The sequence below is a fragment of the Abramis brama genome, assembly GCF_963993115.1.
Source record: "Abramis brama genome assembly, chromosome: 17".
Lineage (NCBI taxonomy): Eukaryota > Metazoa > Chordata > Actinopteri > Cypriniformes > Leuciscidae > Abramis > Abramis brama.
The window spans coordinates 30527682-30542477 of record NC_139979.1 but is presented as its reverse complement, the minus strand read 5'-3'; the positions used below and the strand labels follow the sequence as shown (position 1 = coordinate 30542477).

General features: G+C 37.4%; 2 protein-coding genes across 2 annotated transcripts in view; both read left to right on the top strand.

Annotated features, from left to right (window-relative positions):
• Positions 1-2262, top strand: part of plecb (plectin b) — an 80122-nt gene extending 77860 nt beyond the window's left edge. The window contains 3 exon segments of the mRNA XM_084089580.1: positions 2-957; positions 1241-1342; positions 1492-2262. Of these exon segments, the coding sequence (XP_083945706.1) occupies positions 2-31 (30 nt within the window). The 3' untranslated portion in view covers positions 32-957; positions 1241-1342; positions 1492-2262.
• Positions 2263-2401: 139 nt separating this feature from the next.
• macf1b (microtubule actin crosslinking factor 1b) overlaps positions 2402-14796 on the top strand; it is a 57821-nt gene continuing 45426 nt past the window's right edge. The window contains exons 1-3 of the mRNA XM_084089581.1: positions 2402-2688; positions 2790-2821; positions 7343-7454. Of these exons, the coding sequence (XP_083945707.1) occupies positions 2593-2688; positions 2790-2821; positions 7343-7454 (240 nt within the window). The 5' untranslated portion in view covers positions 2402-2592. The remainder of the gene's footprint in view (positions 2689-2789; positions 2822-7342; positions 7455-14796) is intronic.

The window sequence follows — 14796 nt, the reverse complement described above, 5'->3', positions numbered from 1 at the left end:
TTTTAAAGCTGGACCCCACGTGGTCCTGTAGCTTTCATATCAATACTGACTCTATACACTACAGTTACATAATACACAGAAATTAATTAGACAAAAAAGAATGACTTTTTTTCCGCTTTGCATGTGTTTGGTATAGGAAAATGCATTCCAAAAACTACCAGTATAATTTTTTTCTGGCAATGGTTAAGTTTCCATTTTATGTAGTTTGGATGCCTACAAACTATTAATTACCTGGTTAGCTTTATTCATAGTTCAAGTTATTTCATTTAGGTATATTTCAGTTTATACAGACATGTTATGTATTTTGAAAGTGGTATTTTTATGTTCTTATTTTATACTTAAATACAGCATCTAAATTCAGGAGATGTTAACATACTACAAGTTACTTTCAGCATTTTGGAGATTTTTCTAAAAATCCAACTCGGATTAGACTGTATTTAATGTTGCTTATATTGAGTCTATATTTCTACTTATTATTTTAGAAAATTCTTTCAATACTTCGGTTTATGGATAATGTACCAGAAAATATACCAAGTTTTACAAAAAAGAAATTAGATTAACAAAGAGTGTGGTTATTTTTACATATTTGTATAGATTTAAAATAGATATATTAGAGCAAATAAAAGTTGCAGCTTGTTTCATGGAATGTAAAAACAAAACACTATGCATAAACACTAAAGGAGGAGCAATCACCTTGTGCAACAAGCCAATATTCATGTCCCCTAAAACTGGAGCTTTCTGTTATGAAAGTCCATTTTTCATTTACTGGATCCAGTCCCTCTCCAAAGTCCTTTACAAAAGAACTCATTACTCCTGACTGACAGTTAATGAGTCCTCAAGGCCCAGATTCACTGTCAGTCCTCCACTGATGTGTTATCCAATGAAGATTTCAGATGTCTCAGGTGTCTGATCCATTCCTCACTCATAACATCTGGACAGATCTGGATGAAATGTATTGTAAGTTGAACTAAATTTACATTTATTGCAGCCGTCTCGTAATGACCACGCTGATTTTATTTTTCTAAATTCTTTTTATTGTCTCAAAGCCTTTCTTACTCTGTTCTGTCACTGTGCTTTTTTAAACAGATAGATGATGTTTCTGCTATCTTGAGCAGCTGCTTTAATGAACTGAATGTCATATGTTTGCTTTTCCTAAGGATTTATTGACAGCTTTCAGCCATATAATAGTTGTGCTTGTGTCATTTATAGTTTGTGTTTTGTCATGTTCTTCCTCCCACAGAGATCATCAGTTACTAGATATGGACTTGATGATGCCACACATTTGGTCTTGGATCACAAGATAAATGATGCTCATCAGCAGCCCACATCCTTAGACATTCAGGTAGTTTATCATACATTCACATTCACTACCTCTCTATGAGGGTTTGTTTTTGCATTGTACCAAGTATATTTTATTTTCCCTTCATTCACTATTTTGTTTACGTTTTTTTGTCATTTTGTTGCTTCATAGTATATTTTTAATGTTTTTAGATCCTTACTGAGGGTTTCCTTCTTCCATTGCATCTGCCATTTGCATGAAGACACTAGAGGCTAGGGCTACCTTGAAGTTTGCCTTGGATATCACTGGGAGCTGGACTTTGGAGTTTACACAAAATAATTCAAAACAGCAAAAGAATTGGATCCATTAATGTGGACTTTTTATGTAGAATCTCTTAAGTTCTACTGCCTACATTGTTTCTAGCACCAAAATATCTTTTTTAAATAAAACACTTGACTTAATGCATTAGATACACTACACTACCCTTGTGTTGCACCTCTCCAGAAGATTACACATTTACATAATACAGATAAATACAGATTGCATGATTGACTGAATGTATTTAGGCTCATTTGTTTTTGTTTTTTACATTTCCTGTGACAAATATTTGTTTTAGTCACTTGTTGCCTCCCATGTATTTCTTTGCTTGTTTTTATATTATTATAATGTTGTGACTTTTGAAAGTACTTGACTTTTTTTCTTTATATTTCTTTTTCCTTCCTTTTTTTTTTCTTTTTTTTTTGATGTTCTATATGTAAAATATGTTTGCATGTTTCACTAACTTGCTATAAAACGTTCTGAAAAGATGAAGAATAGAATTTTGAATTATTACCAATATATGGAAGATTATATATGAGTAAAAGATGTATGAAATACGAACTGGTGGATGAACTATTTCCTTAAGAGATACTGGTAATAATAAAATGAGTTTTTAAAAATAACACAATACTTAAGTGTAAATAAATATATTTTGGAAAGATCAATTCTCGTCTTGTAGAGTTTGTGTTTTCATTAATTGTCATAATTCACCATGACATTCCAGCAAATAACTGCTAAATAAGCAATCTAAAAGTAATCATGTATCAAAATACTTTTACAAAGCAAGCAATTGAAGAACAAAGATGAATAATCACTAGACTACTTAAACATACAAGCAGGAAATATACTGTAATGCAGATGATGAAACTGATTAGAGAAACAGCCAGTATTCCGTGCATGGTGTCCTCTGGTGGTAGGGAAGTTGAATGACAGGCTCAGACGGCATTATGTTAAATCTGTAGGCTGAAAGACCGAACCCAGAGGGGGACACATTTATGGATGGACTGCCTTTCTGCCATTATGCTACCGACAGCCTCTCTGGTGTCCCTGCATTAACTGTGTGCCTTTCTCCACATGATGACAGCTCTACGGTATGTTTTCAGATCAACAGAGAGGTAGAATAACACTCGTGAAGTAAATATAATAAATATGTGCATGTAATAAGCGTGTGTTTGGTGTCCATCTGTTTCAGGAATCAGCTGCACCGAAGGGCAGACAACATGGGTAAACTAAACGTTCATTTCCAATTTTATATTTTAATTTAATAATAAACCCCATATATTTTTAGGTCATGTCTATATTATATTATATTATATTATATTATATTATATTATATTATATTATATTATATTATATTATGGATTTATATATATATATATATAAGTACTGTGTAAAAACATGTATTTACACAGTAGTGCATTGTATCAAATTATTAATTTAAATGTTAGTACTTAGTAGTTATAAAAAATAAAAAATGGGCTAGGCCAAAAATGGCAAAATATTTAGTGGTCTTCTAATGGTCTTTTCATAAATCACGGGTCAGGAAATTGCACAAATGCTGTAGATAGGAAGAAGTGTTGTTTCACTCAGTGTTGATGGCTTCAAACAGTTCATGAGTAGTTGAAAAATGTCTCCCAGTTCGTCCAAATATTCACTATAGGGTTAAATCATTGCTCTGACCAGGCCAAAACATGAGCCTGATGGACTTGTTCTTAAGCCACTTTTTGGTTGTCTTTGCAATTTGGGCAAGAGCATTGTCTTGTTGAAAAATTACATCTGATCATTCCTCTTTAGGTAATAACGTGTCATTTGTGGCAATCAAGCCATTCTGCAATATTCTCCTGTACTCCAAAGCATTAAATTACTTTTCACAGTGAAGTAGCTCACCAATATCAGCAGCTAAAAAGGCTTCTCACACAATGACACAGTCTCTTCCTCCATGCTTTACTGTGGTAGAGATGCATATTATTATATTTCTCAGCAGATTTTCGAAGACAACGCTCTGGAGCATCACCATGCAACTCCTGTTTCATCATTCCACACATAACTTCCCATGTTCTGACAAAAACTTTATTCTGCATTTATTGTTTTTTTGTTTTTTTTCTGAGATTGCAATGGCTATTTAAGTACTACATTTGCTTAAATACTGCTAATTTCCTGACCAAATTTCTGTGTAAGACAATTAAAAGCTTAGTGTTTAGCCATTTTGGGCTTGGCCTTTTTTCTTTCTTTTTTTGTCCATGCAGGACATGTATTCAAAATCATTTTTAATGTAATTACGTGTTAAGTGTTTAACGTCCAAATATTTCAGTTATAAAAAGAATATAATGATGTTCAATTATCAACTTAATAGTCTATTATTACTAATAATAATGTTAATGAACAGTTTATCAGAAATAAATTACATTAAATTTGTTTTATGCACTATATAGTAAGCTATACATATTTGAAACTTTACAAATATTAAGTGATAGAGTTGATAGAGACCCGATTTTTAAGGGAGGACCCGATTTGTTATGACATATGAGCAACGGATATGACGTGACACGGGCGAGTGATGTATGTGCACAATTTCCTGCAAAAACCATCCCTACAGGTCTAGAAAAAAAAAAAACACTTTTTGAAAGAAGGATTGATGATGTATTGACTCATTATTTAAAGGGGACCTATAATGCAAAATTCACTTTTATATTGTTTTTGAACATATTTATGTCTGCTGTGTGTGTACACAACCACCCTAGCTAGCCACCAACATACCTAGTGTCTCAAAATAAGCCGTTCAGAAATGTGATCCAATGTGACATCACATTTGAATAGGCCCCGCCCATGACTGGCACGAAATCTGCCCTATTAGCTTGGCTCCTCCCCAGTGAGCTGGCCACATGTCCGCCAGAGCATTTAACAGCAGCATTCAAGTAAGAAATGTATTCTTATTAAAGTTATTTAATCAAGAGCAGTGAGTGATTTTGTTTTTCTATTGTTGTTTGATTCATATTAACAGCATATGGTACTGCTGTAAACTGCTGTCGCTTTAATACACATGCGATTTCTTTACTTGCTGTTTACATTCACAGACACAACAGACTGTGTTTGTGTACTTTGTGTGTTTTTGACATAACCGTGTGTGTATTTGACAGTTTAAGTGCAATAAGACATGAAAGAGAAATTTGTTTAATACTCACGGGTCACGCTGTCTGAGAGCCAGCTTTCTGTGTGCGGGCTTCAGGTGTGTGTGCTCAGAAAACCATGTATCAGAAGTTTAAACTGATATTGATCTAAAATGCTTGCAAATAAAAAAAAACTTTCATGATGATAGAGAATGTAGAGTATCCTTAATGACGCCATTCTTCCGCCTATCCTCGAGACCTAATATCAACAATGTCAGGTAACTGACTTAGGGGTTGGCTATATAACATCTGGATGAACCAACCACTTCCTCTTGCCTGGAACGCTCATCCTGAGTGACATCGTTTGGTCTCATAAATCCATAGTTATAGACATAACTTACGCCCACACTTAGACCATCACCACTGTCTTGTCCTGACTTATACCAGCAGGGTCATGAGGGACTAGTATCTTTTCCCTCTCCTGGCACTTGAGAACGAGAACAAAGCATTTGGATTTGTTACATTAATCCTATAAAATCTTGGAGTACTCCAAGAGGCTGCAGCACAGATGTCTGAGAGTGCTACCACCTTGAGTGCCGCCCAGGAAGTAGCCATGCTCCTGGTAGAGTGAGCAACCAGATCACTGACTGATAAAGAGTGCAAATCAATAACTCTCTTGGCTGAACATATCGCCAGGAGGAAAAAGTCTTACATGTCAAGAACTTGAGATCGACTTGTTCCAAAGGTTCAAAAGGTGCTTTGGCCAGTGAGTGTAAGACAATAGTAAGGTCCCAAGCAGGTGATCTCATAACTCTCACTGGGCGTAAATGGTGTGCACCCTTAAGGAACTGAGACACCAAAGGGTGTTTGCCAGTACTTACAATATCCACTTACGCGTGAAAGTGGGAGATGGCTGCAATGTATTAACTGATATCCCCGAATCCAACAATGATTGAAGAAAACAAAAAACAAACAAACTGGTGTTGCAATTAATTTGCCACTTGCTAGAGTAGTTTACTCCACGTAGAGGGTGCCTTAGAACTATTACTGTCCTCAATGCAGCTTCATCTAAGTCTTTAGAGAGGGGCTGGGCAAAGGCCATACCCACAGTCTCTGGTCTCAGGTGCCAGATTTGGCCCTCCACTTGAGATTGACTTTCTTCAGTAATGGCCAAGGGTGACCTTGGACCATACATACAAAGGCTGGAAACCAATGTTAATTTGGTCACTTTAGGGCCACAAGTAAAACTTTGTGATGGCCCAGTGCTACCCTCCTGAGCACCAGGGGAATCAAAGGTAGGGGAGGAAAAGTGAACAATAACTCTATAACCTGCATTAAACCGGGGTGCAGCTTTTGGATTTTTCCAGTCTTTCCTTTGCATGTGTGAATAATTCTCAGCCACAGGTATAGACGCAGAAGGCTGTGTATGGGAAATGCTCATCCATACACCTTGTGTGGGGGCTGGAGCTGGAGCTTCTTCCTGAGTATCAAGGCCCACGATCCTTGCCACATTTAAAATGTGAGAAAGAATGTCAGAATGCGGGCTACTTTCTGAAACCTGGATTCATCTTCCTCATCGTCTCAGCATTCCCCTCACTGCCATAAAGGGAATTATTTGCAAGCAGTGATATGACATCTATAGAATCATCCCTCTCTCCCTGATATGATGTAAACTCATCTCTATGGGAGGGTGCAGCAGGGAGTGCAGATGGTTGTGTGCTTACTGGAGAACTACTTTTCTCAAGCTTACCAGCTCAGTCATGTAATGCTGCCAAAGTTACTAACTGTGTGTTGTCCTTGGGCTCTTGGACTACCGTGGTCCTCTCCTGTTTATTCTGAGGCATGTCAGGACATGGGGGCCTGGTGGAATCATCAGGAGTTATGATTCCCATTGCAGCTGCACAGGGGTTTCCGATATCGTCCAATAAATGCTGCATACCCAAACAGGAAGGGCATTCCCAGTGCCCATCCCGTGGGTGTATACCAGTTTGGCAAAACCAAAATTTGAGTGACTCTTAACAACAAGCCATGTTTTCCCTTCCACTCAAAAATTGGCATTTACAACCTGGTATAATAAATGATCTGTGGGCTATTTTGAGCTGAAACTTCACAGACACATTCTGGGGACACCTGAGACTTATATTACGTCTTAGTATAATAGGCATAATAGGTCCCCTTTAAATTTGGTTAATTTTGAACAAAAAAACTGTTACATAGTGTACCTTAATTATATATTCTATTGTATTCTATTGTATTCTATTCTAATTATGACACAGTAAAAAGCATCTTGTCAAAATGTTATTTTATTTTGTGCTGAGTAATAAGAGGAACTGATTAAGTACTACACTAGTAGACAGTCAACAAAACAGACAACAGTAGGCAGAAAAATATCCAAATAAAAAAAACACTGTACCAGTCAAACACAGGGACTCATCCACTCCTTGTTTATGGTTAATATTTACATTTAAGAATAATGGATACTCTGAAGTACCACAAATGGAAGTCTTGGAATGATGTAGTGACCAAAACATGTGAAACGCATAGCTTATATTTAAACTCTGCTCACTCTGAACATTCATCGATCTACTTTCCACTGTATAAGTGAAGTGTAAATGTGTTCTCGTATTTTCTCTCACAGGATGGATTCAGAGGAGTGGAGTCAGTGGCAGAGTGAGTTCAGAGGGCAGATCAGGGCCTTGCGACACTGGCTCAAGGCCATGGAGATGAGACTGCCTCCACTGGATCCTGCTGTGAGTTTCTCACACACACTGGGGTCAAGAACATCTGAGAACACTTCTGAAATTGCTTCTATTTTGAATTATATTCTAATTGAATAGAAAACATGAAACATTCAAGTGAACGATTTGCATTCCCGATAATAAACCTGATGATCAAAAATTGAGTATGTTCAAAAATAAAATCTTGTGCTTGAGTTACATGATCACTGTTACTCATTCACTTGTATTTAAGTGCAAAACCAAAAATAACATTTTGGATTTTTTTTTTTCTACATGAAATTCTAAAAATGTCTGTTTATCTCCACCATTTTCCCACATTTCATGATCATTATTTCATTCTCTTCTGTTCCTCGTTATTCCACGGCTTTTTATTTGAATATTGAATAATCTCAAGTTTCTTTTGTGCCACTATTGAGACCAGTTTTAATCTCCACCCAGGGTTTTCACCCTTTTGTCTTGTGAAGTATAGCATCTCATTTCTCATGACATCATAGTGTACAGGGTTGGACAGTAAAGTTCAGTGAAGTGGAGAGACATTTATGCCATGCTACCTGTGTTTTTAGATTTAAGACTACAATATTAGACTAGATTATAACTAAATTTAACCTTTTTTTATGTATGAAATGTTCTTATCACATACGAAAGCTTGTTTCTGCCCCCGAATAAAAAAATGTTCCCCTCATTTCTCTACTTTTTTGTCGCAATTGCTAGTTTATATCTCACAATTCAAAGAAAAGAGTCAGAATTGCGAGTTATAACCTCACAATTGCAAACAAAAGTCCAAATTGCAATATATAAACACAATTGCAAGAAAAATTTCAGAATTGTGAGATAAAAAGTCGCTATTAACTTTTCAAAAAAAAAAAAGTATTATTCCAGGAACAAGCTTCCATATACCGTATACTGTAACATGACCACCTGCAAAAAAAAAAAAACATTGTTCCTGAGGACATCCGGAATATGGCAGACCTCTTTGTTCAGTGGTAATTGAGTGGGCAAGGGCCCTTTTTGATGGAAAAATCTCTGTGATGAGAATAAAGCTGATCAAAGGCGGTAATCTGATGCTTGTAACACACTGTCCCCATGGTGCTTGGGTAAGAATTCCTATCAAATATGCTCAAAGAATATGCTTGAGCTATAGCCATAAATCCCAGATCCCTGCGGGCGAGGAGAGAGAGAGAGAGAGAGAGAGCGAGAGAGGTGCAGCTCCTCAGAGGAGAGCTCTTTTGTGTTAAGGCTGGTTGAGGAGAGTGGGGCGCAGGTTTGTGTTGGGGCCCCGTGCACACATGAGAGAGCACTCTGAAAGCACATTAGACTCAGATGAGACAGTGACGAACCGGAGAAAAACACAGGAATCTTACAGTGGGAGTTCTCTTATCTTTCCACAATAGAAAAGTTGTTACACTCGTCTCTCTGTTTTATCTCTTCACTGTCTCACTTACATCAACAGTAATTGAGCCGTCCACTGCCATTCCTCTGGTCTATTTTTATACTTAATGTCTACAGAGGAACACGAGCATCTTTTTTTTAACTATTCTCTTCTTGCCCCTTCAAACCTTGCTGCTGGTTGCCAGGGTGTTGCTATGCAGTTGCTAAGGTGTTCTGATTGGGTTTTAGCATGATGTTATGCAGTTGCTTCTGATCTTTAGATATGACTCAGGTTCCTCCTTCAGTGTAAGTTATGGAATTATTGCAAGTATGTTGTTGGGATTTTTACCTGTTTTACTTTGCAGGTGAAAATGGTGCGTCTGATCACTTATTAAAGTAACAGCTCATCTCTCCTTAATAAGACACATGATTTAAGGAATCATTCATGTCTGGATCACAAATGCTGCCTAAAGGAGTTACCTTAAGTTTTAGCTGTCGGTACGAGTATGAATAATAGTAATAATGACACTTGTCTTAGCAAACACAATTCTGAGATCTATAAATGTGAAGAATCGTTGGTTACACTTTATTTTGATAGTCCACTTTAGACATTCTACTAACTATACAGTAAGTAACTTTGCAACTGCATGTCAAGTAACTCTCAGGTTCGGGATCAGGTTAGTAGAATAAGTTTACGTAATTGAAAAGTTACTTATAGTTAGTAGGATGTCTGAAGTAGACTATCAAAATAAAGTGTTACTGAATCTTTTTTCTTTGATTGTTACATTTCTATATATAAAACAACACATAATTACACTGCAATTTCACAATTATTAATCAGGGTATGCAAGCAAATAAATAAAATAGAATTAAATTAAATTCAAAAATGTTTAATTTTTTTTTACAATTTAATAAAAAAAAATAAAAAATGTTTAAATTAATTAAAATAGTGATGCACCAAAATCTTAGCAACCAAATATTTATGTTTATATTTATAAAGGGCCAAAATCATTGATTGACATAGTTTGTTTAATTCGCGCTTCGCCAATGACGCATTTGACTACATATTAAGCTACATTAGGTAAACATGTCAGCTTTGTGGATGAGTGATCAAAAATTATGCTAAAATAGTAATATGTAAAATTTGTTCAGTTGAAAATTCGAGAGGCATCTTGCTTGCCGAAGAACTTTTACAATGAAAGTTTTAGTTTATCACCTGAGTACACGACAGGCTGAAGAGCATAACGAGTTCAGGTACCCAGTCACTCAAATTTAATTACAAAACTTTATTTTCGGTTTTATTTTTCATCTCAATTGAAAATGTAACTTTGGTGTTTCGGGGAAAAAAAAAGAAGGTGCATCACTACAAAAAATGCATCCCCTTTGGTTTGATTCTTGCCCAGGGTCTCATTCATTGCTTCCTGCTAACGCTAAAGTCTTTGTGTGTCTGTGTCTCTCTTTATCCTGAGCCTGTGGCTAGCTCTGCATCTCAAATGAGCCTCACACACATAACCTGCAAACAGAGCCGTGATGGAGCAGGGTGAAGGGTTACAGCACAGCGTGGTCTCCTTTTTCTCGTCTGTACCCTTAATCACAGCGCGCTAACATCAGTTCCCCTCCTCCTCTGAGAAACACACTGGCTCATCTAGAACTTCCGAAGGCAGAGCACTCTTTTACGTGCATAAAGAATTTTTAAAATGCAGGTTGATTGATTTGCAATTCATGTTTAAGTAAATTGTAAATTTAAGTAAATTTAAGTATTGTTGTAAACTGACTACATAAACTACTTTGGAAGAGTGCACAAACAATGTTAACATTCACACACTGTTGAAAGAAAATTTGTAACACTTAATAATAAGGTCCAATTAGTTAACGCTAGTAAATACATTAATTAACATTAGCTAACAATGAACAATATATTTGTTATTTATTCATCTTTGTTAATGTTAGTCAATAAAAATGCAACTCATGTACATTAAACATTAATAACAGATACAACTTTTCATTTTTTTTTTTTCAAGTTTCCAGTTGTAATTATGTTGAATGTTGTAATTAACATTAACTAAGATTGATAAATGATTTTGAACTATATTTGATTGCTAGATTAATTTAACTAATACAAAGTTCTGTTGTGAAACTCAGGCTGATCGGTCCTTTCACTCAATCTTCTTGGAATCACATTACTCTCAATAGGGACAGCCGATTGGTTCCTGCTGTATCAGTAGCCAATGAGTTCGCTGCTCAACTTTCAAATACTTGGTCAGCTTTTGCTGTAGCAGTTTCAGTGCGCTTTCAGAAACCCTCCACCTTCCCTAGCTCCACCTGTATAGATCTGCTACAGGTAATTAATGTATGTTATATTGTACAGCAGCAGCATGTCTTACTTGCTCACAGCAGTGTATCATGTCAGTAGCAAGTCCTGTACTTACTCTGCAGCAGTGTAGCAGATCTATTCTGCCAAGACCAAACATATCAACATTGTCACAAGCATTACCATGCCAAACACTCAGAGAGTTGTCATGACCGAACTAATATTAACAAATAAAACCATATTTTGAAGTTCTGACAGAAAATGTAATTTCTTTGTTCATTATGAAATTATTATATTATTCATATTAGTGCATATCATCAGTGTGAAATATCTGTCTATGAATAATCAATGCCTTAAAGGGACAGTTCATCTAAAAATGAAAATTCAGTCATCATTTACTGGCCCTCATTTCAAAATAACTTATTTTGTGTTCCACAGAAGAGAGAAAGTCATACATGTTTCAAAGGACATGAGGGTGAGTAAATAAAAACAGAATTTTCTTTTTTTATTTCTCTTTTTCAGGTTAACTATCCCTTTAAGGAAAATGTGTACTTTTAATGCAAACTGCAATTGTTTGGTGTTGACGTATGTGGTATGCTGTTATTTGAAGTAGTTTTACAATTTTGTCCTCTCATCATAGCAGGTTAATATTGAGGGTACATTTACACGACAACGTGGTCCAAAAAAATGGAAATGTTTTTTTCTTTTTGTACGTTTTTTTGCGTACAGATGACAATGTTGTCATAATGAGCTCCGTTCCCTGGGCCCATTGTCTAGACTCCTTCTCCTTGGCTTCTCCCTACCTTGGCTCCACCTTGCTCCCTCGACCCTCCGGCTTCACCTTGTTTGAACGTCGCCTAGCTTATGCCACGGACTTGTGAGCCATCCACCGAGTGCCATCTCTCCACCCCTATGGCTCTGTGTGGCTCCACCCTCCCTCCGGCTCCACCTCGGCCTTCAGTCCCTCCGGCTCCACCTTAGCCCTCTGGTACCCTGGTTCTACCTCAGGGGGTTGTCGCTAAGGTTCCATTGTTGCCTCCGAATCCTGTGGTCTCGTGCCTATCTATCGGCTCTCTGTCTGCACTTTGGGCTCCTTCTCCTTCGGCTCTGTCTCCATCCGTAGTCCCAATGGCCTCAACAAGGAGTTCTACACCATGGCTCCTCCCTCCCTGGACTCCGCTGTGGGGCATCGTCTTGGCTGGACTCTGGATTTCCACCAGACTCCTTCCACTCCTGTCTCCACCCTGGCTCCTCCCACCATCTTCACCACCCTGGTCTTGTCTCCTGTCATCGTCCCTGGCTCCCTATCCTCTGCCAGAGCCCCCGCCCTCCCTCCCTAGATGGACTCTTTACGGCGTGAGGACACACCTTCCGTTCTGTTTTGGCTATTTTTCTTTGTGTTTTGGTTCTGTCTCCCTAAATTGCTTGTTTGGCCTAGTTTGCAGTTTGTTTGATTAGTCGTTCCATTCACCTGTTGTCTTGTTAATTATCTCATTAGTTCCTGTCTATTGATATCCTGAGTTCCTGTCTTTGTCCATTGTTGTCTATGGTAATATGGTTGTGATTCAGTTTCCCTGAGCATTCCTGTAAGTGAGTTGGAATTAAAGACTATTCCTGTGATTTTCTTGTCTTCATGCATTTTATACTACAACCGTTTCGTGACAGTAGCAACTTTGTTTGTAGCTTGAGGCTTACTACCTTTTCAAAAGGGTAGCATTACTTTAGTCTTACTCACTACTTTAAATAAATGTCAAACATTCTTTCTGTCACCTTCTTTTGTCACCTCTTGTTTTTAATCCCCTGTGATGGTTTAATTTTCAATATCCCAGCAAGGAAGCTCTTCACATTGAGCCGGTCATCATCAGTCTGTTTTTGGAAGTGAACGTTCTGGTGACACATCATCACTGTGTTTGTGGAATGACACTTTGATTTTGCTGCTCAATGGAGATCCTTGTGTAGTTTTCCATTGATCATCAGGCTCACGGACAGCCTCAAAAACAGGGTGTGATATGTCCGCTGAGGTGCTAATTATATACTGGAGGAGCCATTGTGTGTTATTTGATTTGAAAGCAGGAACGGTGGGGGAGGAGAACATGTCTGTTGGATTAATCCACTTTAAGGCTCTCTGGGTATTTACACACAGGGGACCTGTGATCAAATTTGGGCACATCTGCAACCCATTTGGCATTACGCTGATTCATCTGCTACTCTCTTAACATACAAGCCTCATTCATTTCACATGTGCAGCAGTCTGCCAGGCAGACAATAGATCTGAAGTGAATTATTACTCATATCAGAGATTTTATATAGTCTTTACAGTCCATTGTGCACAATAGGCTATATACATCATAGCATGTGAACTGCAGAATACATTCGTTTGTAGATTGTAAGACTGCCATTGCCATAGGAGTGAATAACTTAAATACAGTCAACTCCCTGACCAACGTTATCATATGATTCACACACTGGGTAAACGATATGGTCAATGAGAGGACAATTCGATTCTCCCTTTGAGTGATCAGGGAGCCTGGATCAGGTGTCAGATTGGGAATATAATGGCGGCAGTGCCAAGTGCTGACACAACGCTTACGTCACTCTCTCTTTGGTTCTTTCTCAGAATTACTACATTGGAATTATTTGTTCACATAGATCAATAATACATTTATGGATGGATGTATCAACACAATCTCATGGCAATTCGTAACTATTTTGAGTTTTGGCGAAATGGTGGCTAATTCGAATGAATTTGTATAATTGCATTTGCATGTTTTTGTACGATATGCATATGCCCCAGTGATGGGGAGGTTTAGGGGTGGGGTTGGGGGGAACCTTCATGCTTACTTTATTCTTATACTGTATTACTTTATTCTTACTTTATTTCATAACATAGTTCATTTGAATTTTCAGCATCATTACTGGAATACTTCAGTGTTACATGATCCTTCAGAAATCATTCTAATATGCTGATTTGCTGCTCAAGAAGATTTCTCATTATTAGCAATGTTGAGATGTAGAAATTTTTGTGCAAACCATGATTTTCCAAGATTCTTTGATGATGAATATAAAGTTCAAAAGAACAGCAATTATTTGTAATAGAAATCTTTTGTACATTAATATAATAATACATATTGTGATGTCATACATGTCTAATGTTACACATAGCATATAAGATAAGTACTGTATTGATCAGGGCAGGATTGCACATTGCTACCCAACAATTTGCTACCCAAAAAAAATTCTTGCCATGTGAATTCACATACATCACAAAAAGAATTTCAGAATGGTCTGTTTAAGGACCATAACTCAGGACAGACATTGATGCCCTGTCTCTGTTTAAGAGCCCGGTCAGGTTAAACATCTTGACCTCATGGGATCACACCACTGAATTCCCTTTCCCAGGACAGTCAGGGTGACAGGCATTGTTGCTCCTCTTTTTTCCTCGTCTCCTCCTTTTGTCTGATTTATTTTCCTGGCTGCCTCAATAGGGGGATGGGCTGGGGTTAATAATTTAAGTGCTGTGGTTAGTGTAGTGGCCGTGTCATCCCCTCTTCTGCAGGTCCCCTCTGAATTAGAGGGACTCATTCATCATCATAAAGTGGATGTGTGCACTCTGCCGCTCTTCTGCAAGCTTTCATCTTTATTTCCCACTCTTCCCCATTCCACTTCCCTGTTCTG